Source organism: Thalia democratica, chromosome 6, assembly GCF_965202585.1.
Source record: "Thalia democratica chromosome 6, ktThaDemo2.hap1.1, whole genome shotgun sequence".
Taxonomy (NCBI): domain Eukaryota; kingdom Metazoa; phylum Chordata; class Thaliacea; order Salpida; family Salpidae; genus Thalia; species Thalia democratica.
This window is the reverse complement of record NC_139170.1, coordinates 18,687,997-18,715,975: the sequence shown is the minus strand read 5'-3', so window position 1 is coordinate 18,715,975 and position 27,979 is coordinate 18,687,997. Positions and strand designations below refer to the sequence as shown.

Genomic DNA, 27,979 nt, shown 5'->3' with positions numbered 1-27,979 from the left:
AAAAAATGTTATCAAGTTTGAAAAATATGATGTTTCAAAATGTAAGCTGATTACTTAAAATAAATTAATAAACTTGCTATAGAAAGTAAATTAACATTTTATTTAAAATAGTATTATTTATTTGAAATAACAAAACATGTACTTGCAGTTTTTTATGAATTAATAAAAATATGAGAGACTATAAAAGAGAATACAATCATGAGCATAGATTTAGAACCAGTGATTCAGGTCCAATGAGGGAGACCAGATCCCCAATGCATGGAGATCAGGATTACCTTGGTAACAGCTACAAGTATCATGACAGCCGTTACAGAAATTCTAACGTCCCAGCTAATTCTTTCAGTAGAAATATATTGAAGTAAATTTTAATTTAGTTTGAGTTTACTTAGTTAAGTTTTTAAGTAAAGTTTATATAAAAAACTGTTTTAATAAATTTTTAGGTTATTTCCATCTTATTTGTACTTTAAGAACAGACAAGTTTTCTTAGCACTTTTTTTAAATATTGACCTTATTTTAAAGATCTTTATATGAGCTAGCAGTTACTTTTTACCGTTTTATAAAATTCAAATTAATTTATGAGATATAAGGGTACAAAGTTTTAAAGCTCAATAGGTTTCTCATGGAAAGACCAAAGTAAAAAGGCATGAAAAACAATTTCATTGAAAATTTATAGTCTCCTACGTTTTTAAGCAATATTTCTTAACATTTCTCAGTTTATTCTCAACCAAATATTAAACATTTCTATTATAGGTTTTTATTTTTATTTTGAGAGATATGTTTTTTTTATTAAAAATTAAATTGATTATTTTTTATTTTGGTCATATATTCTTAATTTTCAATTTTTTGAAGTTCTTATCATAAATTTTTTTCTATTAATGCAATGAACATTTCCAGAAAATTTGATCTCAATTGACTAAAAATTGAAGGATAAGATAGATTTTTAAAGAATTTTTGAAAATTAGGAGAAAATTGGCAACAAATTAAAAAAAAACATTTGTATTGAAAACTTTTTACATAACTGACGATATCTCAAAAGTTAATAAATATTTTTTATTCTTTGAAAAGTATAGTTATTCTGAACTATAGCTTGCATAATATGTCTAATTTTAATAATTTAAAAAAAAGTGTTGAGACCCCCCCAAAGCCCTTATCCAAGTAAAAAATGACCTTAATTTTACCTTTTAACCTTACCTAATACTATATTTTCTAAAGATTAAAATTTTAATCAATATCCTTAACCAACCCTTTAGAATATATCTTAAATTTCCTTTTTATACTATCCCAAACCTAATAAACCAAAAATTGATAAATGACTACAAATTTATAAACGTGTAATCTATGACATCAAAATTGAGCAATTAAAATTAATGACCCCGATATATTTAAAAGTCACATTTTTGTTATACAATGCTTTAAGTAACAATTTGTAATTTAAATTCTGTTTTTATAACAGGGAAGAAAGGCCTGCAATGAAGCTACCTTGCAAGGATATTGACCTTAGACAGAACCAACCTTCAGATATAAATATTAATAATACTAGTTAGTTTCTATTTTCAATCAAAACACTTATAAAAGTCTTGACGTTTTAATGCTATTTGTTTATTTTAAATAATTTTTGGTTCATGGCTTTGTCTTTAATTAGTTATAATATAAAGTTATTTTTTTAAAGATCGTATTTGATACTAGGTATTTTATTATATTTTTTTACTGATAAAGAACTGTTTTATGAGATTTAAACAACTTTTAATTGATAGTTAATAATTTAGTTTTTTTGTGGAATAAACGACTTATTTTTTTTTTTCTAAGATATTGTTTATTAACAATGTCATTATGTTTTAACTAAATAATTTTTATAGCTTAAATTTATTATATAAATATTTTAAAAACTCCAATAGTTGTTACAAGTTGCCTACTTCAATTCGTAAAAATACTAATTATACTAAACACTCATTTTATATTATAACGAATTGAAATACTCTTAAACGTTATAAGTTTTAAAATAGATTGTAGCTATGTATTCAGGTCTACAATAAGTTTAAAAAGGATATATTTTTTAAAACTCTCTTTCAATTACTCATCAAGTTTTACATACTTTTAATACTTTATATTAAACAATTTTAATTTTTAATATGCTATAAGTCAAGGCCATAGGCATAAGGTCTAATCTTTTTTTTAAACTTAAGTTAACATAAGCTAATAAACGAAAGTTTGAATTGTAGGTTACAATTCATTATATAGTTTATAATTGTATCAGTGTTAACGTTTCGCATATAGTTTATTTTGTAAAAACTCTTCAATTCAAACTTATTAAGCACAAATTTATCACCTAAAATGTTGTCGAAAATTTAAAAGTTCACTAAACCTATCTACTTTTTTTATTTTTGACTTAGATACACACTTCAATCTTTAAAAGAAATTGAAATATCTATAAAAATGTGTCATAGTTTTTTTCCTAAATTGAAAAATACAATATTTACTACCAAAAATGGTAAAAAGTCTTAGTTTTAGTCTATTTTTGAATAAAAAAATAATATTGAAAATTCAATGAATTCATCTTGGTTTTAAAAATTTTTAGAAAGATTAGATTTAGTTTGAAAAAATTGCACTTAAACTGCATGAGGTAGATTTTTAGTTATATATACATATATATATATATATTAAAGGTTTTATACAAAGTTATGATCGATAGTGCTCGACAAATCAAATTGGAGCTTAATATTTATTTATTTAATTATATAAAAACTATAATTCAAACAGCTGTTTCACACATTGAAATGTAAAACATTTTTCCAAAATAACCTTTTTAAACTTTCCTAAAAAGCATAGAATAACATTTACAGCGTATTTCAAATTCAACTAATCGTACAATAAACTGTACCATTACTACGTCATAATTACTATAAAAAATTCTAAAATCGAAATTTCTGTTCACTATTATAATAAACTACAACTCACTGACGATCACATGAAATTTTACATTTCAATGTGTGAAACAGCTGTTTGAATTATAGTTTTTATATAATTAAATAAATAAATAAATATATATATATATATATTTGTTTTTTCTTTTTAGTTTGTACCTTTCATAGTGATCCTGTCAAGCTCTTAAACAATGAACATATGTTGCTTATATTTCAAAAGTAGCTTTAGTTATTAAAAAAACAATATAAAGCAACTGTCAGCTTAGTTATTAATGTAAAAAATCAGAGTGAAAATGTTCATATGCCCTTAATAACTTATGAGTTATAAAAAAGAAATTGATTGTACTAAAATAAGTTTTATACAATGTTTTTATTTCATGTATATCAATAAGCTAATCATATTCTTTTTTATTTTTTTGTCTATTAGGTATCTATTATTTTTTAGGCAGTAGACATGGAAGATCACCTTCGCCAAGAAAAGGTAGAGATCGTTCGAAGCACAAAAGTAAGAAAAGAAAGAAAAAACACCACAGGTGATCACCATGAATACTTACTTTATGATATGAGTAGTTTGCTTTAAAATAACTAATATTTTGATATTTGTTAAACTTTTTATAGTAATAAATTTTTATCGAGTAAGTTAAAATAATTTAGGATTATCTCGATTCTTGTGTTGTGTTTTAAACATTTTTAAAGTAGAATGATTCAATGAGAAGTTCACAATAGAATCCAATGCAATAATTAAAGTCTTTGTCAAGTTTTTTTATTTATTTAATCTACAATGCCTCACTGTAAAAAAAGTTCTTCAGTGAAACATTTTTAATATTGAATTAAAATCCAGTTGAAAACTTGGCGAATATTTGCTCTCTGTTAAAATGATGATCACTTAAATTTATTGAGATAACTATCTATTTAATATTTATTTTTGAAAATGTTATGAAAGAATAGAAAATAAAGCTTTTTATTTAAACTTGCTTTACGAACTTACAGGTCACGTTCAAGCAGAAAAAGCAAAAAGTCTAAACGAAAACGCAAGTTAGTATTTTAGATTTAGATTTTCACTTACTTAAAAAGTGTTTATTTATCAATAATTTTGGTAATATTTCATTTGGCAATATTTTTTCTTTTACTTGTAAATTGATGGCATTGAAACACTATTATTAATTTATCTTAATGTTTATAATCAGTTATAAACTATTTCATTTTGTGCACTTAAGTATTATACTTCATAATAAGTAAAAATAAGTATAAAACCTAAATGTTTAAAAATAACTTTTCCAGTGTATTTTTATTGAGTTAATTTTTTCAAAAATAACTTTGAAAAAAGCTTAAACGAGTTTCCATAATTAATTTTTATTATTAAATCTAGTATAAAAAATAATTAAATGTCAAAGAAAAATAATGTTTTACTTATTATATAAAAGTGTAAAAAAGTTTTATACCTAAAAAAGTTTTTTGAAAAAATTTAGTTACTATATCATTTTCAACAATTTGAGCTTTTTAAAATTTCTGTTAAAATTAAACTCAATAGAAATGTACTTGAGAAGTTAATTTATAAACAAACGTAGTTTCTAAAAAATTAGTCTATTTGATCTAAATTTAGATTTAGTTTTATAATTTTTAGTTTTTTTGTTCGAGTAAATGTTATACATTTAAAGAGAAAATTAATCCTTTCTTTTTAAATGTTCATTTCTACTAAATATAAAATTCCAAAAAATATTCATGTTGATTTTTTTAACATATCATAACTAGACCAATATTTTTTGTGTTTAATATATTTTTAAATTTCATTACTAAAAACTTTTATTATCTTTTGGTTAGTTGTTAAAGTCAGTTACTTTTTTGATATGATGTTTTTTCTGAATAAAAGGTTTTAGTATAAGTTATCGGAACAAAAAAAAATTCGATTACTTTTTTTAATGCTTTCTCAAAAACATTTTATAACGGGATATTTTGAATCATCTGTTGAATGAGACTTTTTGAAACTTTGTTTTTCCAAAATTAAAATGTTTTTTTATAATATATATATATATATATATATATATATACATAAATAAGGTTATTATTCAAACTTGAACACCTTCTACTGAGCCCACTTGATAGGCTTTTAAATAATTTATTGAAATGTACGATTTTAAAAATACTGGAACATATGTTTTATTAAGACAATCTATTTTGTCTTTATGAAACATATGTTCCAGTATTTTCAAAATCGTACATTTCAATAACTTATATATATACATATACATATATATCAATAAAACAAGTTTTCAAATACAATTGTTTCACTGGGACACGTTCGAAATCCACCACGTTCAAAATCCACCCAGTCAAATTCGAGAACTGCTTACCGATCGAGGGTTAGGGGTGATAGTGGAAAAAAATAAAAAAAAGCGAAAAGTATATAAAATAAATTAACAAATAAGAAAAAAAAATTTGGTAGATTTTGAACGCGGGTGGATTTTGATAGTATACCGTTTCACTATTCTGTTAAACAGAAGAGATCTTCAGTTTGTTTATTGTGATAATACCTTTAAACATAAGTCAAAGTGTACATGAAATTAAGCAAAAACTTAAAGGATTGTTACGTCACTAAATAAATATATATGTAGGGATGAATAAATTGATTTTAATTAATTAAAACTTACAAAATATCACAAACTACCAATAACTTTGAAGGTTTGCAAACTGATTAAATTATTAACCTAATAAACTACTACAATTATTAATTTCGAGAAATTATTCAGATACTCATCTGAATCGAGCAGTTCAAGTTCTGACTCTGACAATTCGGAAGAAGAAACACCTGAAAGCTCAAGACTTAAATTCGATCACAATCAAGAAGACGGAGAATCGAACAATCGAATTGTTTGTTTATATATGCTTGGCACTCTTCAGAAACAAATAATCTTTAGTTTTTATAGAATCTCTGAAATATTTCTTAAATATGTAATATGCCTGTTAGCTTGTACGTAACTTGATAAATTTTTTGTTTAATTTTATTTTTGTTTTATTTAGAAAACAAAAAATCAAGACGTGTTTGATTTAGCTGCTGTATTAGCTAAAAGAAGAAAGGAATTGGAAGAGAAAGGTTTGTTTTATATCTGTTTGAAAAACATTTTAAGAAATATTGAATGTACATGTAAGCTACTTAAATATTAAGACAAAAATTGATTTCGGTAGAAAACTTTTTTGGAAAGATTCTTTATATATTTGTTGCAATTAGAATTATAAAATCGACTAAAAACTAGTTTAATACATATAATTTTTTTATCAAGAATAATTCTACAAAAATTAAAGTAAAAACTTAGATTACAGCTTAAATTTTATAAATTAAATAAATAGTTTAACATTTTTAATTTTTATATGGGTAAATACAGTACTGAAAGGTTATATGTTTGCATAACATTTTTATCTTGTGTTAGCAACGTTTAAGCTGAAAGTAAAGATGAAAGTTACTAGCTATAAACTTAACAAAAAAAGTATTAGGGCGTATGGGGGTAAGGCCTTTTTTTTTACAAAAATTAACATTGGTCCTTATATGAAATAAACATTACTACAATTAAGTTTTTATTAAAAAAAGCTTTTCGGATACATTCAGGCTTGTTAAAGTTTTCTGATTAAAATGTGTGTACAGTAGTTTTTTTACAGCCAATTTTCTCAGAAAAAAGTTAACTAAATTCTATCTATTTTTATATTGTTCTGAGTAGTTATTTGATTATAATATTTCTTATTAGAATTAAAAAATCTTCCTTTGGAAAATTTGAATATTTGTAATAGGTATGGTTAGTTTTAAAATAGACTAATTAAAAATGAAGTAAATGATAGTTTTTTAATTAAAAAGTATTTTTTCGCAGTTTTGGTTAGCGCCTTTCACTTGGAACCTATTGTACTCACCTACCTTGATTGCTTATTTCTCATAAGTTACTTTATGTTTGTTAAGCGTTAAAAAATTTCTGAAAGCTCAAATTAAACTCTACGAAATAACATAAACTTGTAATAAACAAAGTGGACCCTCGTAATTTTAATTTACCTATTAATGTATTTTAATAGTTCATGTTATTTAAATAAAGCTAATAAAATTACATAAAATTTGATTAGGTGTTAAATATTTGATTTGCCAACTAAAATAGTAAATAAAAACAAAGTTAAATTCTTAAAGTTTAATTTTGTTTATATCAAATTATTATTTTCATTTATGGTTTTCGCTTAGTTATAATTTTTTTGTTTTGTAAGATAAAGACCGCAAAGAAAAGAAACGTAAGAGGCGAAGAAAAGAGAAAGAGGAAAAAGAAAAAAGAAGGAAGAAAAAGAACAAGACTCCAACAACGGAGGAGCCAACTGAGGGAGAACCAACTCCTGCCGAGGTTTTTTGTTAACTCTTTTAATTGAATCTGATAAGTACTTTAGTTTCTTATATTCTAAAAGTTAATACTGAATACAAGTTGTCTGTAGTATTTAATAACACGCTAAACTAAGAGTATTAAAATAGTATTTATAAGTTTTTTATGACGTTTGCGATTTTTTTTTCTTTATACTTTGTCATGAATACCATATTTATTTAACTTTTTAAAAGATGACTTAGTTTTTGTTTAGTTTAAGCAATTAAATATTGTTTTTTTTTGCAGATACCTGATGTTTCAAGTTCTCAAGAGAAGTTCATAAAATGTATGTTTAGTACAACATGTTTTCATAGATAAATATTTTTTAAAGCATGTAAAGGAAACATTTTTATTTAGGTGTTTATTTAGATTCGAGGACTAAATTTTTCTTCCAATAATTTTGTAAAATTTTTATTATTCTTAAAACTCCGACTATTACTTAATATTTTTCACAGCCGAAAAACCGATAAAAACTGAAATACCTGAACCAAGTGCAGATTTCAAACCCATTAACATAGAAAACAGTAGACTTCCTAAAATAGAAGAAAAGAAAGGTTAGTATTACAAATATATAAGCAGACCAAATGGTTAAAAGTTCTGAATTATGTAAGTTTAAATTAAAAAAAGTGAAATAAAATATTTAATCACTACCTTTATTTGCAGGTTTACCTCCTCGTGTGAAAATTGAGCCCAACACACCTAAACCTTTAATTACTACAATCAAAAAGTTTGTGTTTTTTTTAAAGTAAAAAATGTATATTTTTCTTATGAACATAAATGAACTTATAACGCATGTAAGTCTAATACTGTTTACACTTTGCATTATAAGATTTTTCCTCTACCAAAGTTATTTTTGGTTCTTTTGATGACACACGTGTGATATTTTTCTTACTTAAAGGTCAATATCGCCCACTACTCCAGTACAAACTCCTGCCAAACCGCGCACAATATCAGACATGCCACTTCCAAAAATCATGCAGGTCAATACAGAGTCTCGCCCCAACAAGGTCAATAGCATGCGCTCCTCTCTGTCTACACCTAAATCTGACATCAGACGGAAAAGACCAAAGTTTGTTCAGTAATGATAATTGTATTAAATAATTGTTAAACAAATTAAAGAAAATATAATCTCTTTTTTTTTTAAACAGTATGAGTTTGTTGTAAAAAAAGTAATGTCATTACTACTTTGTAAAGTTTTAGTCCTTTACTAGATATATTTAAAGGTTTAAGTATACTTATTTTTAAAACTTAATTAGTTAAGGATCTGAAATAAATAAAAAACGTCAACTTGAATAACAGTTTTTATATTTGTAGATTTTGTGGGCCTAGAGTTCACGACCCACAAGTTAAAAAGCAGTTGCAATGGGGAGTTAATTGTGTTGATCAATATAAAAAACTTAACATAGCCGGAGAAGGCACATTTGGTCAAGTTTACAAAGCTAGACACCTCAAAACTGGAATTATTTGCGCTCTAAAAAAGGTGTGTGTTTATTTGACAAACCATAGTTGTAAATTTAAAATTTGTGTAAGGTATAAGTATATTGTACTTATAATTTTATTATAAGTGTAATAAGTCAACTAAAAAAGTTGTTTATTTAGTGGAATAAAATTATTAAAAAATGAAAAGGATATCACTAGTGTGTTTTGTTACAAAATTTCTATGTGCAGGTGAGATTAGAGAATGAAAAGGAAGGCTTCCCGGTGACAACAGTACGTGAAGTAAAAATTCTGAGACAGCTAAGACATCCAAATATCGTAACTTTGTTGGATGTGCTTACTGACAAGCCAAATGCTACAGATTTCCGCAAAGAAAAAGGTTATACATTGTTTTTAATAATTTTTTTACTAAATAAAGTATTAGAAGATGATTTACCAAGCAGTGATTTTAAGGTTCAGCAATGTGCATTAAAAGTTTGTTGAGCTATCAAATAGTTAAAGGAGTCTCTTAATTTCTAATTTTTATCGACCGAGACAATTAAATCAAGATAGTTTATAATACACTTATAATAAAGGTATGCGTAACAATTTAGTATGTGCTGGTTTTGATTTACGTATGTATTTTTAGTTAAAGTTTGAGAATTGAGAGTAAAGATGTATTTGTAAAAAATAAAAGGTTTTACATATTAACACAACTTCAATTTAACTATTAAATAGAAGTTGGTTGTACATTTTTTTACACTGTTGTTTGTTGCAGAGTGTGCATTCTACTTGGTGTTTGAATATATGCATCATGACCTGATGGGTTTGATTGAATCAAAACTTGTTCACTTTAAAGAACATCACATTCAATCACTCGCAAAACAACTTTTAGAAGGTCTCAATTACACACACAAGAAAGGATTTCTTCACAGGTATACTAACACTTTATTATATAAACAAGTTTAAAGTTTTTAAGTAATAATCTATTTACTTCAATATTGACCTCTTATTAAGAAAAAAAAGTTGTAAAATTTTTGCAATGCAGTATACCTGTTTGTGTAAAGAAAAACAAGTTACATTATTCTTTTTACAGAGATATAAAGTGCTCAAACATTCTACTTAACAACAAAGGGCAGCTTAAAATTGCAGATTTTGGGTTGGCTCGCTACTATGAAGCAAAAGAAAAGTAAGTATGAATACATAGTTTCATTAAAAAAAAAAAAAAAACTGCTATATTTTTTATAATAGTCAGATTCTGTCTTGATTAAAATTCTAATGATAAAAACTTTTGATAGTCGCCCATACACAAATCGAGTGATTACTCTTTGGTACCGACCACCAGAGCTTCTACTTGGACTGGAAGTTTACAGTCCTACCATAGATGTCTGGTCATGCGGGTTAGTTAAGTCGAAATTTAATAAATAGCTCACAATAGTCACTTGGTTAATTAGCTCATTTAAGTGCAATGAAAAATTACTAAATAAAATGTATGTATACAGATGTATTGTGGGAGAGCTTTTCACGAAAGAGCCTCTCTTCAAAGGTAGCAAGGAAATGGAGCAAATAGATCTCATCAGCCGGGTTTGTGGCAGTCCGACTCCTGAAAATTGGACCAATGTAGACCAACTTCCTCATTATGGAAAGTTGCGACCACAGAGACATAGACGGCGTCTTCGCGAAGATTTTGCATAGTTAGTTGAAAATATAAGTTTAATTTTTTTTGCTATAGTAAAGAAATTTGTGAAGTCTTTTAACGTTATAGGAAGGAGGAAGTTTTTTTAAATTTTTGTTTTCTAATTAATAACTAAGCAACCGTTTGTTGCTTACCTAATTCCAAATTAGAAGTAATTTAAGTGATTAAAGGATTAAAATTGGAAAGTTCAATAGATTTATTCTAGAAGGCATACATAGACGATTTCACTAAAAGTATACAACCTTCAAAATATTTTGAGCAATCATTTTAATACTTTACAAATCTAAAATTTATTATATAATGAACAACTTTTAGAAAATGTTTTTCAAATATTTATCTTAAAGTGTATTTGTTTTCATGATTAAAAGTTTTTTTTGTGATAAGATCATTAAATACGCCTCATCAAGTAGTTAGTTGTATGATTGAAAAAAAAAAATCTGAAAATTTAAATTAGATTGTTATAGAAATATAGAAGAAAATAAACTTTTGATAGATTTTTTAAAACTTTTAGAAAATTTGCTATGAATTTTTTTTTTTCATATTTCATATCTGTAACTTTTTACAAAACAAACTATATCTAATAACTTTGTTTGGTTATTTTGTTTGTATAAATATTATCTTTATTGTATACTTCAATCTGCTAAATAAGAATTAATCTAAGTTCTTGTAATTTTTTTTTACTTCTCTATGGCCTTGATTTTTAATTTTTTCAAAGTTATTTTATCTTTATATAGTGATTGAATTATGTTGTATGATTGTATTAACTTAATAGTTTTTTCTCTACTATAAATCAGTGTTTGTCATTTGTTATATATTATTTTTCTATAGTTGGAACAGGAACAATTTAGTATTAAAGCATTGTAATTTTGACGACTTAACTTTTTTTTTAAGTTGTAGTGGTTACAACACTTTTTAGGTATATAGTTTTTTTTTTGTTTTTAAGGTATCAAAATTAATAACCACATTTAACAGTTTTCCACATGGAGCATTGGATTTGCTAGATGCAATGTTGACATTAGATCCCAACAAGAGAGTCTCCGCCGAAGGTGCTCTCAAATGCGCCTGGCTAGTTGATGTAGACCCCACCAAAATTGAAATGCCTGAGTAAGTTTCTTAATTGATTGAACTTCGTAGTTTATCAGTGATTATTAGAGTGAAAGTTGTAAATGGATAAAAATACCTTGATTATTTTACTTAATGATTACTAATTTATTTTATAGAAAATTTCATGATATGTTGAGCACATAATCAGTTTTTAGAGACCAATGCTACAGTAAATGCATAAAACATATTTACCCTTAGTTAACACAAAATTAAAACTGATGAAACATCTTTCAGGTTACCACGCCAGGAATGCCACGAGATGTGGAGCAAGCAGATGAAGAAAGAACAGCGTGAACGAATGAGCAGGCAGCACAGCTACAACCAGCAGAGCAGAAGGAGCAACGTCGGAGGCAAGGCCAACGTCAGTTGCGGGCTGTTTATAAATTAAGTTTTTAACAAGTTTGTACTGATCATTGTTTATGTGTTTGCAGAACGTTGCTGCTAACGCTTCGTCTTCAAAAGACAACATGACAAGACACCCTACAATTAAAAATGCTTTTAGTTCGAGTAACGCTGTCAATGGTAGACATTTGAATAATCACCACGAAGATCAGCAGGTAAGCACTCAAAATGTAAAAAGATACTATGTTACTAAGTAAATCTACTAGTTTATTAATACGTATTTAAGTTAAACAAACTTAGTCTTGTTATTTTTTTTAGCTCATAGTGGGCCTGCAACTGGAAATATGAAAAACATGTATACTAATATAAAGATTCTTAAACTACTTTTTTTAGCTTTGAAAAAAAAATTAGCTCTTAGTTTAATAAAATTATTAAAAAGTATTTTTTTTTCAAAGAATAATAACAATAATAGATAAACAAAAGTTCCCTTTTACCATATCTTAAACAATACATAATTTTTTTAAAATTCAGTTTTAGATGATGGTACGGCATATACACCTTATTTTAAATTTTTATCTAAAAAGTGTTAAGTGTGTTCCTTTCAAAACTGTTTCTTAATATTTACATCTGCTAACTGCTAAACTGCTTTTAAAAATATATATAATTAAAATTAAATCATAATTTGGTTCCTTAAAGTTTAAAACAAACCTATTTTGAATAGAAAATAGAAACGCATGCAACAACAAGATTTTTGAAAGCTACTACTTTGTAAAGTAAAATCGTAAGTGTAAAGTTAAAACTCTAATAACTTTTGTTACAAACATTTATTATATTTAGTTTAGAAAATCAATTGACATAATATTTTATTACATTCAAAATGTTGTCTTTTGAAAGATTTACAAGTTTAAATTTTTTACGACATTTTTTTCCTATTTCTAATTTAGGCCCACTGTGTAGCTTTAAGTTTTTGATCTTATATTTTTTAGTTTTCAAAAATTGTTTGATAAATGTATTTGATAATGTAATCATGAGAAAGTTGTTTAAACTTAAACATTTTTATATAACTTTTTAGTAAAATCAGTTCATATAGTAAAAAAACAAAGTAAGAAATAATTGGTCAGTTTATATTAGGTATTTTAATGAGTGTATTTTCAATGTCACAATTAAGTCTATACATTTTATTTTCAAGGAAAATTTGTTAGAGTGCATTTTTTTTATTTTGGTAAAAGCTTTAGAGTTTAGATTAAATTTTTGAAATATTTGAAGTATTACATGTTTTTGTTTTAAAAAAACAAATAAAGAGATCTCAACTACTAGAGGATAAATAATGAATTTATTTTACAAACTAAGTTAAAACCTTAATCAATTTGAATCAGATTTAATTAAGAACTGACGAGGTCTTTGACCGAAACTTGGTTTGTAAAATAAATTCTTGAAAGAATAAATTCATATTAGAAGTATAGTAAATGATTTCTTTTAATCAGTTTTGAGCTTAACAGTTTTTATAAACTATGAATACATTATAAAGTTTTTTACGAAGCAAACAAGTTTAATTAAGACTGTAAAGAGTTCTTACGGTTATAAAAAATCTTTTTTAAAATAAGTTACCTGAGATATATGTTTTTAATGCTTCTATATCATCAGTATAAGTTTGAAATATAAGCTGTAACTAGAGTAAAAAATTACAATCTTTATAAAACTTTTTACAATATTTTAAATTTTTATTTTGTTTTTTTGTCACCTTAGACAAAGAATGAAAGTGCAAAAAGCAACTACAAAAGACCATATGAAGAACTTTAACTGTAAAAAGTTGTATTGTGTTCCTCCGGACATTCGTTCATTGCAGTCTAATGTTTTGTTATAAAAGACATGATAAGAGTTTTGGTTAACTTTGTAAATAAGTTCATACTTTAAATGCCCTTTTTTTTCTTCTTAAATGTTTTTGTAATTGATTTGAAAATCTTTGTATTTTTCTATATTTTAAATGCACGTTTTTATAGCAAAGTCTTTAGTTTTTTCGTTTAATAACAAAATAAAGCAGCTAATATTCTATTGCATGTTAATACAAACTTATAATAATAAATGTATAATGAATTTTTGGCTTATGTTTTATTTTATAGTCTTTGAGTTATAAAAATTGTTTTTAAATTTTATCTATTAAAAGTTTAGTTTGAAAATTTAAAAAATAAAACAAATTTATTATATTGTATTGTTTACTTTTTAGAATTATTAATAGTGTAGAAGCATATAAGTTAGTACTATATTTTTATCATTTGTTAAATAACAGCTTGTAAAGTTTATAATTATACTATCCTTTTTGCATTCATATTTAATAAAATGAATAAGTTGAACGAGTATGTTTTCTAACTTTAAATGCATGTCTTTTAAAGTATGTTTTCTAACTTATCTAGTGCATTTGATAAACAGTTTTGGTAATAAGGAAAATACATATAAAAATATAAAATATAAAGTTTATATGGTGGAGTTTATAAGTCTTACACCACAAAGCAGAAATTTTCTTTAAAAATCTTTATAATATCCAGTTTAAACAAAATAAAAGTTTTTAAACGCTGAATATTTACAAACAGTTAAAATTACGTTTGAGTCTAATTTTACACTTTCAATAGTAGTAGTGCTTACAGTATAAAGAAATTAAAGGTTATAGTATTTTTAGTAAAAATTTATTAATCTAAATAACTAAATTAAAAGGCCCGCTATCAGCCGGGATCGGCTATGCGTAATTGTACATCGAGAATAAAAATAAATGATAATAATAAATTAAAAACAACAGTGATGCAATAAATAAAACAAACAGATAATAAATAAAATTAAGTTCATTCTGCTTTCATTTGTTAATCTTCTTCGGTTTCTTAAAATATTCTTTTTACTTTCTTTCAGTCTTTTGTGTACAGTAGAACTCCATTTGGCGCGGCTATTTGCAAGCAACTTTAAGTCACTTCCATACGGGTAAGAGTCTAATATGCACAAAGGGACACTTTTGAACGAAGGGTCAAATATGCACGAAGACACTTTTGCACAAAGGGTCACTTTTGCACGAAAAAAGCACGGGTTAATTTTTTTGATATTTTTTTTACATTAATTTTTATTTTTTTCTATCACTTTTACCCCTAACCTTTACCCTCAATCGCTAATTAAAAAAAATTTTTTTTTTTAACTTTTTATTCTCTTGGTTGCTTTTTTGATTAATAGTTTTTATAAGGTTAACAATTTTTTTTCGATCACTGTCACCTCTAACCCTTGCCCTCGGTCGGTAACTTTTTTTTTAACATGTTATTTTCGTTCTTTTAGTCTATTTATTTACTCTCGTGCAAAAGTGTCTCTTTGTGCATATTTATCCGTTCCCTTTGCATAAATCCTTAAAACGTAATTTTCGACGACCTCGGTTGCGTCTGCCAACGACCAACTCGCTATACAACAGAGACTTTGGGATTCGCTCAGAACACTTCCTCGTTGTTGATATTTTGTTTTCATGCAATTTTAAGGATGCCACGAAAGCGTCGTAGGTGAAAGTATTAATTTTCTTCTCCTGCACGCTAGACAACGTCCATGTTTCACTACCGTATAGCAGAGTACTGCATACACAGGAACAATAAAAGTTAGCCTTAGTTTGAATGCTTATCTATTGGTTATCCCAAACTCTTGCAGTCAAACGAAGTGCCTGAGGCCTTACCGCGACTATTCATATCTCTCCAATGATGCGTTTGACGCTACATTTCAGCCAAGGTATAAAAAGTACTTTACATTTTCAATATCCTTGCCATTTATTTTGATTGATGGTAAATATCTGTTCCTCGACTTATAACTTTAGCCTTCTTAAGACTTACAGTAAGGCCGAAATCCGAGCATGCCGATGAAAACTGACTCAGTAGTGTATGCAGGTCTTAAGCAGAGTGAGCCTCGAGCGCAGCATCAAATAGAAGATCACGTATTGTGACAATCTTCAGGTTTCGCTTTGCTCTTAGACTTGCAAGGTTGAAAAGTCGTCTATCAGTTCTTGTATGGAGCTTAATACCAGTTGTTGAGGAACCAAGAGAATGCTTTAATATCATTGCCAAAAGATTCCAATCAGAGTTGGAGCAAGTACGCAGCCCTGCTTTACCCCACTTTTGATTTCAAAAGAATCAGAAACACTTTAATCTTTACACTTTACAACGTTAAATAAATTTTGAGGACATCCAAACTTCAGCAGTATAGTTGTTAATATTAATAAATTATTTTAAATGTAACTTTTGAATAATAATTAGTATAAAGCTTATATAAATACAGTTTATTGTTTTTGTAATTTAATTTACACAACTTTTTAAAATTCACTTGTAATTCTTATTATGTAGATTGTTAGTACTTTAAAAGTTTACCTTGAGTTATGGCCGATAGGATTTTATATTTTAATTTTTGCAAAGACGTGTTGTTTTTTATTAAAAGTATAGTTGCCACACTTAGGATAACTCCGGCTAATTGAAAATATTTAAAAAAATCAGACTAGTTTGAACTTCTTTGCAAAACTCAGGCTAGTTAGAATATTTTACATTGTCAGTGTTTTTTGGTTTCTCAGTCTGGTTTCTTTGACTTTGATTTTTTTGTTTATTTATTATGTCCTTTTATTATCATTTGGACTTTTTTAGGTATTTAAGCTTGCCTCAATTGTATTTTTCTGTTTTTTGTCTCGTATTATTATTAATTTTCAATTTGCTCAAAAATAAACTCAAATTAGGTTAGGCCTACTCAAGTTAGGTTTTGGTTACTTAGGCTGGCATTTTTTTCCTCAAAGAGTAGCAACCATATATTAGGTTAGTTTTATACGTATAAACAACATTTAGATTTTAAATAATGAGTTAATATATACTTTTTCATCTAAAGAATATTATTGACTTTAACCGTTTTCAAAATTTTAATTTTGAAAAACTAAATTAGCAGAAATTAGTTCTTAAAATATATAATATAGTTTTTACGATAAGTATAAAAATTTCTCTTTGCTAATTCTTCTGTCTTATTCAAACTCTTTTTGTTTTTAAGTTAATCTAAAGTTGTGTCTCTAATGTAGTTTGTAAGGTTTGTTTTAAAAGCGATGGGTAGCCAAAATTTTATTTGTTCAATTAAGTCAGTTAAAACTAGTCCATAAAAATGTAACATCTTTGTGATAAAGTCAAAATTATTTGTCTTATTGTTCTTGCATCTTAGTAAGAGCTCAGCAAAAGAGGCGTCTTATTTTTAACTGTATTTAATCTTAACACATCAGTCTAAGTTTGCATTTGTTTAAAAAAATAAGGTAGAAAGCTAAGTTTTTTTTGTACACCTTGTGAATTTAATACTTACGGATTTCTTACAGCTTAAAATATCATTAATTTTTTCAAATTTGTTAGGCAGTTGATTTCCATTAGACTTATTAATGTTTCTAAAGTATAACATAGCAGTGTATACAACCAGTGTCGAATCATTACATGAAACTCTCTTTGTTTCAGGAATTCAAAATCATGCCGATAACACGGGAGAACGTGATCAAGTTGATGATGGAAAACCCCAACCAGACGATGGCAAACATCGCGCACAAGATGGGTAGGTCGCGTCTGCTGGGGGAGGAAGATTTGAAGCAGCTCAATTCCGTCCTTGTGAAATCGCTGATGCCGCATATTGACAACGAAAAAGGTAAACGTGTTATGTCTATGCTGTTGTAAAGTTCAGTAATAAAAACTCATTTTACAAAACGTTTGTGAATGTGTTAGTGTGGATACATTTCTATGGTAAGTAATTGATCAAATCCCGCTGTCAGTGCTATTTTATTAGAATTTTTTAATTGTCGAAGGTTTAGAAATGTTATAAATTTCTAGTATATATCTTGTTTAGTATACAGTATGTGTCACATTATATAAGTTTCTACAAATAAGTAGAGTATTGTTTAGAATAGCTTTAAGATTTACTGCATTTTTTGTAAATATTTAACGGAAAAAATAAGAATTGAAGTCATATACTTCATAACTACGCAGTTGCATCATTACACCTCCCGTATAACTATGAGTTATACTTTTTTATCTATAAAAAAAACTTTTTAATGTTAACTATGTTTTAATTATATAAAGCTTACTTAAAAGTACAATTTTGAAATACTTTAAATTTTATAAAAAAAATGATAGAGCTCCGTTTTATTAAATGATAGATAAAAATTCACTTAGTAATGATTTATTATTTTTATTAAAAGAAGATTCAGTTTTTACTTGAAAAAGCATTAGTTTTTTGATCTTAATTAAAGTTGTGTAGTTACACGGCGTACAACAGTAATTACATGTTATAATTAAGTACAAATTAATATTAAAGTAAGTTATTAAATAACTTATAAATTTTAACTGAAATACACATTTATTACGTAAATATTTATTATAAATATATCTTGATATATATATAATTGTATATTCTTAAGTCAAAAAAAAAGCTAATTATTTATGTTTTTAAAATTTAAGGGCCAACCTAATTCACTTTGTAAGCATTTCTTCAAATTATTAAAAAGTATAAACAGCCAAAGCTTTGTTTTAAGCATATCAAGTATAGTTTTATTAAAAGAATTCTTTTATTTATTTTATCACTTAAATGTTTGAAGACAGCACATAGTTGTTTAGTAATAGTTTTTGTTTACTATAAAAATTTAAACAACCCATCTACAATAGGGGTGGGCAACGTTTTTTAATCAACGGGCCGGATTCGGAAAAATTTAGTCTTTTGCGGACTGGAGCATTTCAAATTAGTGATTTACCGGATTCAGTATCCGGATCCAGCCGAATAATGACTTTTTAGATCCGAATCCAATTGGAAACTAATTTTAAGTCGAGATACGGATCCGGTTGGATTCTAATATGAATAAAAGATTCGGATCCAACCGGAATATAATTTTATAGATACAGTTGATCACTATTTTAAATCCTTCAATTTCAAAAAAACTTTCTCAAGTCTGCCAACTTAAGATGCAGATGTTTAAATAGTTTAATGATCTTTTTTTTTTCAAATAACTTCAAAGTTGTTTTCAGTAAAACCTTAAAAAATAACTGCTAAATCTCTTGAGGTTCAATTTTTATTAGTATCCAATGATAGCTTTATAACATGCACGTAGTCAGAGTGGTTTAATAAATATAAGTAAATTGATGCATTTAAAATTCGATAACCATATTCGCGTGTAATTATCAAAAAGAATAAAAAGTCAGTAATTTAATACAAACTTAAGCATCAAAGTAAGCTGTAGTGTTAAAGTGAAATTTTAGTTTTAATAAACCATTTTGTCATGGGTATAAATTTATGTATTATAGCTATGTTTTATAAGTTACAATAAAGTTTGTATATTAAATGTTTACTACTTAGCCAGAAAGTTTTCATGACACAATTAAGAAATTTTAAAAGTCAGTTTTTCTAAGGACAAGTATGTTTAATGGTAATGTAATACCCTTTGAAGAGTACATTCGAAATATTTTTTTTGAATGGGCAGGAAAACTTTTTTGACTAACTGGCAACCATGTTACCAATTTTGCTTAAGTTTAAAAAAATATGTAACCTAACATATATGTGTATGAGTTTATAAAACTACGTAAATGTGTAAATAGAGCAATCTACAAGGAATGGTAGGTGTCAGTATATATAAAAAACTAAGTTTTTTTCTGATACATTTGTTTACCAACCTTAGTAAATAGAATAGTTTACCATTCAGTTTATAAAGTAAATAATAAAATAAAACATAATTCAAAATGCACATAAAATAAGCTAAAACTTTAAGTATTGCTACGTCATTAAATAAATCAGTAAGAAATAGACACATTAAATTTATATAAACGTTCGAAATTATTTAAAATGGTATCACGAAAATTTTCGACAAATACCAAAATATTCTGTTCTTTTATTTTAAGATAATTTGAAATTGTTTTTGAAATCTCTTGGTTTTTTTATTATACAACAAATATTGCGAAGTTTGCAGTTAAATTCATTTCTAATTCGTACTAATTTTCCCAGTTAATGTTAAAGTCTTCATTTATATATTCTATATTTAAAATTCAAATAAACTTTGAAGGCGTAATTTAAAGTTTGTACTTGCTGTTAATTTAGGAACATTAACCGTGTGTATCTGTCTATATAAATACTTATAGTTTTAACAAAGTTTCGGTCAATAGTGCTCGACAAGTTTAATAGCAATTACTAAAACTTTTTCCAAATGCACAAGTTCTTAAACAAAATAACAAAACTAAAAGTAGCGTATTTTCAAACTTAACTTACTGCACAAAATACTTTATTATTACTATATTACAAAATTTTTAAAATTTTAGATTTCTGCAAAACACGTCTAATAAGCTAAAGCTTCTTTGAGGATTGTATGAAATTGAAATAGCTCATATATGAAACAGCTGTATAAAACTGTTGTTTGTTATATAGTTAAGTATATATACAAAATTATGTGATTATATAAACTAAATCACTTTCCACAGAGCCTACTTGAAGAACTTTGAAATAATTTGGTGAGAAATTTAAAGATTAAAAATAACAAGACATATGTTTTATAAAATCAATAAAATAGATTTTAATCATCAGCTGTAGGTTCGAAATGAATTGCACTTTGCTAAACAGTTATACAAATGACTATGACGTAATTATTAAATATTCAGAGCAAAAATTAATCTTCCATCTAAACCAGAGTTTCCCAATTTTTTTTTAAATTGCCCCCTTTAAAGAAATTGAAAAGGCTTTTGCCCCCTCCAACAAAACTACTATTTAAAATTTTTGCTCTTCATCTGCAACTCAAGAATATCTGTTGTTAGTTTTAAAATTACTTATATATACACCTAAGACCTTTTTTTTTTGCTCTTCATCTGCAACTCAAGAATATCTAGTGTAAGTTTCGAAATTTTAAAATCGCCACCTTTCGCCCCTTTACTAATTATTGCCCCCCAACTTACTAAAATCACCCACTTTGGGTAACCCTGATCTAAACAAACAACTAAAATTCACAAAACTGTTTTAAACTCGAATTTTCTCAATAAGATATATATATATATATATATATATATAGAATTTAGTTATTTAACTTAATAAATTAAATTTTTCACACTGAGCCCAACTTGAGGGCTTTATTAATAAAAAAGTTTATTTAAAGATGCAAAACTCAAAGGACTCGAGTTTCGTGACTATTCACTCATCAGCTTCAAAACAAGTTTAAAATAAAGCACAAAACAAAATCACTAATGAAAGTAAAAAATTTTTGCATAAATAGATTATGACAATATATATTTTTTATATATATATATTAAAGAAGAACTCCTTGTGTTTCAATACTTTATTAACAATGAAACATCTGAAACGATTATAAGTATAAATATAAACACACATTTATAATATGAAAACTGATATATAGTAAAATAAGCTATAGTTCAATTATGCTACATCCCCTCCAGCTCATTTAAAGCACTCTTTCTTCTACCTTGGAGTACTCAATTCTTAAGCTTTCTTGGCTCATTGAAATCTTTCAAGCTACGCAAGACAAGTGGCACCTTACCAAGGGACTGAAGAAGTAGGAATGTGCTCACTCAATTTGTCTCTGTCAGTCTCACGTGTTTCATTATTGGCACCATTGGAGTCTTCTGTAACCTCTACAGAAAAATCAGGATATTGATGGCGTACATTGCCCTTGGGTGAGCTGGGTAGATTTTTCTGCCAATCATTGAAAACCTTCGTTTCAATATATGTTGGAACTAGGTTGCACAACCTTAAAAACTTTCTGTTGCTACGCGTCAGTCTTTCGTGAACTCTCACCACAAACTGATCATGTGGAAGCACAACCACTCCAATTCTGTCCCTTTTACAGGGATGGACACCGCTTTGGTTATGCAGTAAACAATGATTATGCACTGCCAACATACAGAGGTTGCAACTTCCTAGCGTTATGATTGATCGTTTTTGCATCTTTAATGAATCTTGTACGAAGTGCCTCTTTTTTTAGCTTCTATGCTTCTCTCCATTAAGGACGCACAGCAGGATTTGAAAATTTATTTAGTTTGTTTAAAAATGCAAAACTGTCTTGCAGCTGACGTCCGTATATAATTTTAGCTGGGGATACTTGACAGGCGCCTTCATTGGTGTTACTCAACTGAGCATTGCACCCGGAAATTTATCACTATTTAGGCTACTTGACTCGTTCACATTAGACCTTAAAAGTCGTTTTCTTGCTTTACAGCGACTTCCGCTCTTCCGTTTGATCTTGGGTAGTAAGCGAAAGCTATTCAATGTGTAACATCCTAGGTTTTAAAAAATTCCTTTGTTGAACTGGACGAGAATTCCGGTCCACTATCGCTCGATAACTCCTTAGAACCTAGAAAATAGGTCTCGAAGACATTTAATCAACCCATGCGAACCTGCTTGAGAGGTTCTGCTGGGTGTAGAGAATATTTCTGTCCGGCCTGAAAATCTGTCGCCACGACTAAAAAATTGTTTCCAGCAAAATGGAAAAAATCTGCAAATTTTTTTTAAAAGGAATTCTACGTGGATCGGATAACTTTTGTGGTAAAGATAGTTGGTAGTTGTCTTTAATTCTTTCCAATTTGGGTTTGTTATCCCTGTTCTTGAAGTTAAAGCGCTTGTGTTTTTTCTGCGGTCTTTTATCGGGTCTTCCACCTAGATACCTTCCGTAGTGTCCGTTGCCTGGTCCTTGCATGTTGTTGGCATCGTTGCCTGGTCCTTGCATGTTGTTGACATGAATTTTGAAGGGTGGTTTGAAGTTGTAACCACCTCGGTGGAAGTCTCTTGGCCTGTTTCTCCTATTGTTTTTTACGACTCGGCAATGATCTCTGGTGGCATATTGACATCAATTCCTATAGGTTTCTTCATCGACTGTACGTTGTTACGCATGTACCACTGTAATCCATGCTGTAAACCTTCGTTTGCGCTTTCTCCGGAACTTTGCTTCTCGTTGAACAACTATAGGTTACATCATGCGAGTTCAGCTTACTTTGATCATTTTCATTCAAATTTGGAACACATAATGCTGATGAGGTAGCTGAGAACCAATGGTAGGAAAATCTTTAGGATAATTTGGAAGTCAACTATCGTTTTATACGAAAGAAAAAAAAACCTAGTTACTGAGTCGCTGACATAGATTATACCATTGTAGCTGATTACCTACATTTGGAGATGTTCCACTAAAACTAGCTTTGAAAACTCCTAAAATATTTACTGTAAAATTAAACAGGAAGTAAATCATTCTTACCAAAACTAGCATCTTGAAAGTCTTTCCGTCCCCAAAGATTTGACTGTGCACCAGTATCAGCTAATGCTCTTACCACAATAAACTTATTTGTGCTATATTTAATAAGTTTAATTGATGCACGTAGATTGTCTAAGGATTTGGCTTTGGACAATTTTTTTCTTTTAAATATAATGTTGTTCAACATAATCCGCTTATTAGCATGTAATGACAATATCTGGGTATCCTGTTGCATAAAAAAGGAACTACCAATTTGCATTTGAACAGCATTAACTTTCTTTGAAAGTTTGCGCCAACAAGAAAAACAGTATCTGAAAGGTTATACATTCTGAATTCTTTTTTTGAATGGATAGAATAACTTCTTACGGCACTGACAAGGGACATACTGAGACTTATCTCCCATTGAGGCATCGCTTATTCCGACGTTAAAAGGAAGATACCGCTGGTACAGAACGTGAGTTCTCCGTTGCATGCTAAGCCATTTCTTTGCTTTCAATAAAGGAAATTATATCGAACGATGACCTAGATAAAATATCTTTAGTGCTAAGAACTTCTCTTCTAATATCATCGTCACTTATTACTGCAATAATCACGTATTTTATTTTTTCTTCCGTATAACTTACCATATTCTTCTTACCACATTTACACTCTGACTGTTTTGAAATTACAAGTTTCTGCTCTGCTGCGAACACGGATTGCAAATGTTATAAATGGTTCATCGTGCTTTTGATGCAAGCTCATAAGTTCTGCCGTTTTGACCCCAATTGCAACTTTTTGACCGCTACTGACTCCATCAGTTTAGCCACATATTTATCTGACTTAGCCATCAGCCTAGGATCATTTGTCATCGTAAGATCGCCAAGTTTGTCATGTGCGCATTGAAAAAGCTGTATGCTTGTATTTTGGCTGCTTATGTTTGACCCGGTTTTGAATAGCTCCTACGTGCGAATAAAAGCAAGCCATGTTTTTTTGCTGATCCCCTGGTCAACTCTTGACCTAATCAGTTGAAGTGCATTTAGCATTATAATAACTTTTGATGACCCAGAATTCTTCCAGAATTAGGTCAAGAAGTCTTCAGACTGTATTACATGGGTGATTTTTAGTCTTGTATTTGCATCCATGAATTGGGCACTTTAATACAACCATTATAAATTTAAAGTTTTTTTATGAAGAAAAACTCCTTGTGTTTAAATACTTCATTAACAATAAACAATCTGAAACGATAATAAGAATAAATATAAAAACTTATATATAATTTGAACACCGATATTTAGTAAAATGATCTATAAATCAATTATGCTATATATATATATATATATATATATATATATATATATATATATATATATATATATATATATAAGATGTAACGTTAAAAGGCGTTAAATCCTGGAGATCCTGATAAGCTAAGCTTATCGGAATAGATACAACAGATGTTCTTGTGCTAAAACTTTATTTCAACAAACGGCGTTTCACTGCTCTCAAATAAATTTAAGAACATATCTACGGAGTCTATAAAATATTAACACACATTAGAAAAAAAACAGAAAAAGCATGTATAATTATGTATAGTGTTTATGTAGGTAGTAACTATAAATGAACTTTATGGCTTAATACTTTGTAAACAATTACATGTATATTAAAGATTAGGAAATTTTTACGTCTTATTGTTATTATTATTGGAGTTTATTGTGCGAAGATGGACTCAAGCATTAAAACCTGAGCCGCTTAAACAATACACACGAAAAAAGAAATAAACAAATTATATTCAATGAAAATAAAAAAACTAAACATAACATAGTAAAAAATTACAAACAAGTAGTCCTGTATGATCAATTATAATTTTGTATGCACAAAAAACAAAACGAAATAAATTCTCATATAAAAACTTGATTGCATTGACTATAAAAGATTACACATTTACAAAAATTATATATAACAACTTATAATCTGTAGGGTGGAGGCGTAGGGAACAAAAATTATTCATAGTGATACTAATACTTTAAAGGAATCTTTAATCGATAATCACTGTATTTTACTTGTGTTTATATTATTTAAATCTATGTATTTTAGTTTTAATCGAAAATGTTCCACCCTCCAACACGAAACCGCATTCTGCGGTAACCTATTTCACATATTTATTGTTCTGCAGAAAAAAGAACTTTGCAACTGACTGTTGTTAAAATTATATTTGCATTTTATTTTTCTATCATTTCCTCTCAAATTATAATTGGTCTGAGAAAAAACAAAAAACTGATTGAAAAATTCTTTATGTTTACCAATTACACTTTTAAAAAGTGTTATTAAGTCAAACTGCCATCTATATACTCTAGAGACTCCAATCTGAGCTTTACCAATCTATTTTTATATTAGGTATTTGAAATGTTACATCTATTACAAACAAAATGGGTAATATTTCTTTGCACAGACTCAATCCTAATAATGTATTTTTATAAATAGGGGGACCATATTGGGGTATTGTGTTCGAGTTTAGGGCAACGTAGATTTTAAATAATTTAGTAAGAATACTAGCAGAACTGGTCTTAAAACTTTCAAGTATTTGATAATATGAATTATGAGCAATTTTATATAAATAATTTACATGTTCGTTCCATTTTAGATTTTCATATATATGTATTCCTAAGTCTTTAAACATTTTTACTGCTGGTATTATAGTTTTATAAATTAAAAGGTTAATAGAAAAGGGTTTATTTTTATTGATGGTTAGAACTTGGTATTTTTTTGGATTTAAATCAATTTTTCTTGTTTTTAGCCATTCGTGAATATTATATAATGTTGTTTGTAAAGAAGTTTCTGACTTGCTAAATACTTTTGCGTCATCTGCAAATAGACTTAATTCGCTTTGAATGTTAGTATTAAAAGTAATATTATCGATGTAAATTAAAAAAAGAAGAGAACCAATGATATTATCATCAAATTTTTATATAAACAGTAAATTTATATTCGAATTGGATAATAAAATATAATAAACACAGATCTGACGATCACCTAAAGCTTGTGAAACATATGTAACATGTCATTCTGTGTTTTACAAAAAGTATATAAATAAACATGTATTTAGAAAACTTCAAAATTACTTTTAAAATCCATGATAGTAAATACTATTGTATTCATGATAGTAATAAATATTTTACATACAACAGGTCCATTGAAAAATTTTATTGCGGTTCTCCAACAAAGTCAAAGTTAGTTTTAGTTCTAAAATTTTGTGTACTAGACTATAATTAGCAATCAGCTTATTTATTACTGAATTGTTTTATTTTATTTTTCATAAAAATATAATAATATATACAAATATAATCATATTTTCTTTTAACTTGAACTAGTTTCAAATTAGAAAAATAATTCTTTATTTTTGAATTATTTATTCAGTAAGTTCATATTTTTATATTGTTTTCATTAATTTATCATTTAGTTTTTGATCAATCTTTTTTAGTATTTTTATTTATTTTTTGGGTATTCTTATTTAATTAATATTTGCTTATTATATTAAAAAAAATAATAAAAAGTTTATTGCTTGTCCATAACAACATTGTGATCTACTTTAATAACATTTTAAACGTCAAAATACTTATAAGTATACGATTAAAACCAGTGTGTTAAAACAATCTTCTAAATAAATACGTACACAAGAATGCTAGCACACAATAAAAAAGAACTCATTTGTTAAATTTTCAAAAGTAACCTGGAACAAAGTTGATTTTTCTGGTTTTTTACAGATACGTAACTTACGGTCAATTTTGTTATTGTCACATGTTGAATAGTATATAGCTTAATTGAGGTCTAAGATAAAATTAAGTTATAAAGAAAGCGATTTTATTAAAGTATCTCAGAATTTTTTTGATGGCTAATGATTTTGCTTCAGCAAGTGGCAGCATTTTCTTCGAAAAACATTTTTTTGAATAAATTATCCTTTATAAAATATTTTTTATTAGTTGTATAACTGAAATTTGTAATTGTTGTTTTACAGGTTCCTTTGAGAAACAAAGTAGCGAAACACTTTAATATCGATGTTTTAAAGGATGCGTTAAGGTACGAGACTTTAGAATACTTTGCGCTTTCGTTGAAAAATTTACAAAAAATGATATTTATTTTCAACAGGAAGATGACTAAAGAAATTTCGGGGTGTATCTATTTTATTTAAAGTTATAAGAAGTAATACGTATCGTTAAGTAAATTGTTATTTACCTGAATACAGAGTAAGATATAGGTTTTATAGTATCTATAATTTAAGTGATTGTTAAGTTAAAACATTTAAAATTTAAATATTGCTTAAAAATTAAATGAGTAGTTGTATTTAATAAAACTTGAATTGATACTTAAATTGTTTTACTTCATATAATTTATGTACTACTCATGATATATTGTCTATAACTTATAAAACCAATTTAATTTTAGGTACAATTCACTCTTCCTTACAAGAACAAAATACTTAATTTTTTTTTTAATTTAAGTGCTAACTTTTTTAATTGGATAAGACATCAACAATCACTGTATTTGTTTAGATTTAGAGTTTAGGGTTTATGATTATGTATCAATTTTAAGTATTAGTAAATAATATACCATTTTTATACTTATTTTAATACTCGTGTAAGCCTTTCATTTTAAATATTAATAAAACACGACAATACACGTCGTTTTATTATAAATTTTACTGGTTATAATGTATTTACTTAATGCTCACTTAAATTGAACATTTTTATTTAGTAATATATAGTAAATTTTTCCACTAGTAATATATTAGGTATAACACTTGTTCTAAAACTTATTACTGAATTTGTTATGTTAAGTTATTTGCTTTAAAAATGCTTTGACTTGAATTGACAGACTTGTAATTTAGTTTTTCAATGTTAGT

At 27.0% G+C, this 27,979-nt stretch overlaps 1 protein-coding gene across 2 annotated transcripts; it reads left to right on the top strand.

Moving 5' to 3' along the window:
- Positions 1 to 152: 152 nt before the first annotated feature.
- On the top strand, positions 153 to 27,321 carry LOC145837956 (uncharacterized). 2 transcript variants are annotated; one of them, XM_082945455.1, is made up of 24 exons: positions 153 to 358; positions 1,454 to 1,539; positions 3,367 to 3,454; positions 3,912 to 3,956; positions 5,669 to 5,789; positions 5,940 to 6,012; positions 7,158 to 7,288; positions 7,550 to 7,589; positions 7,759 to 7,857; positions 7,967 to 8,030; positions 8,202 to 8,372; positions 8,618 to 8,783; positions 8,972 to 9,119; positions 9,498 to 9,654; positions 9,816 to 9,908; positions 10,018 to 10,119; positions 10,222 to 10,413; positions 11,388 to 11,519; positions 11,754 to 11,880; positions 11,951 to 12,076; positions 17,342 to 17,525; positions 26,268 to 26,309; positions 27,095 to 27,156; positions 27,226 to 27,321. In XM_082945455.1, exons 1-23 carry the CDS (start codon positions 171 to 173, stop codon positions 27,127 to 27,129), a joined length of 2,610 nt encoding a protein of 869 aa, XP_082801581.1. In that variant the 5' UTR covers positions 153 to 170; the 3' UTR covers positions 27,130 to 27,156; positions 27,226 to 27,321. The 2 variants fall into 2 exon arrangements, with proteins under 2 accessions (XP_082801581.1, XP_082801582.1); XM_082945456.1 differs by lacking the exons at positions 17,342 to 17,525; positions 26,268 to 26,309; positions 27,095 to 27,156; positions 27,226 to 27,321 and adding an exon at positions 13,608 to 13,896.
- Positions 27,322 to 27,979: the final 658 nt, after the last annotated feature.

Coding starts and splice junctions, on each gene's coding strand:
- LOC145837956 (XM_082945455.1), top strand. CDS start 171: ATGAGAGACTATAAAAGAGAATACAATCATGAGCATAGATTTAGAACC. Junction 1,540..3,366: donor TATAAATATTAATAATACTA/GTTAGTTTCTAT, acceptor ATTATTTTTTAG/GCAGTAGACATGGAAGATCA. Junction 10,414..11,387: donor CTTCGCGAAGATTTTGCATA/GTTAGTTGAAAA, acceptor CACATTTAACAG/TTTTCCACATGGAGCATTGG.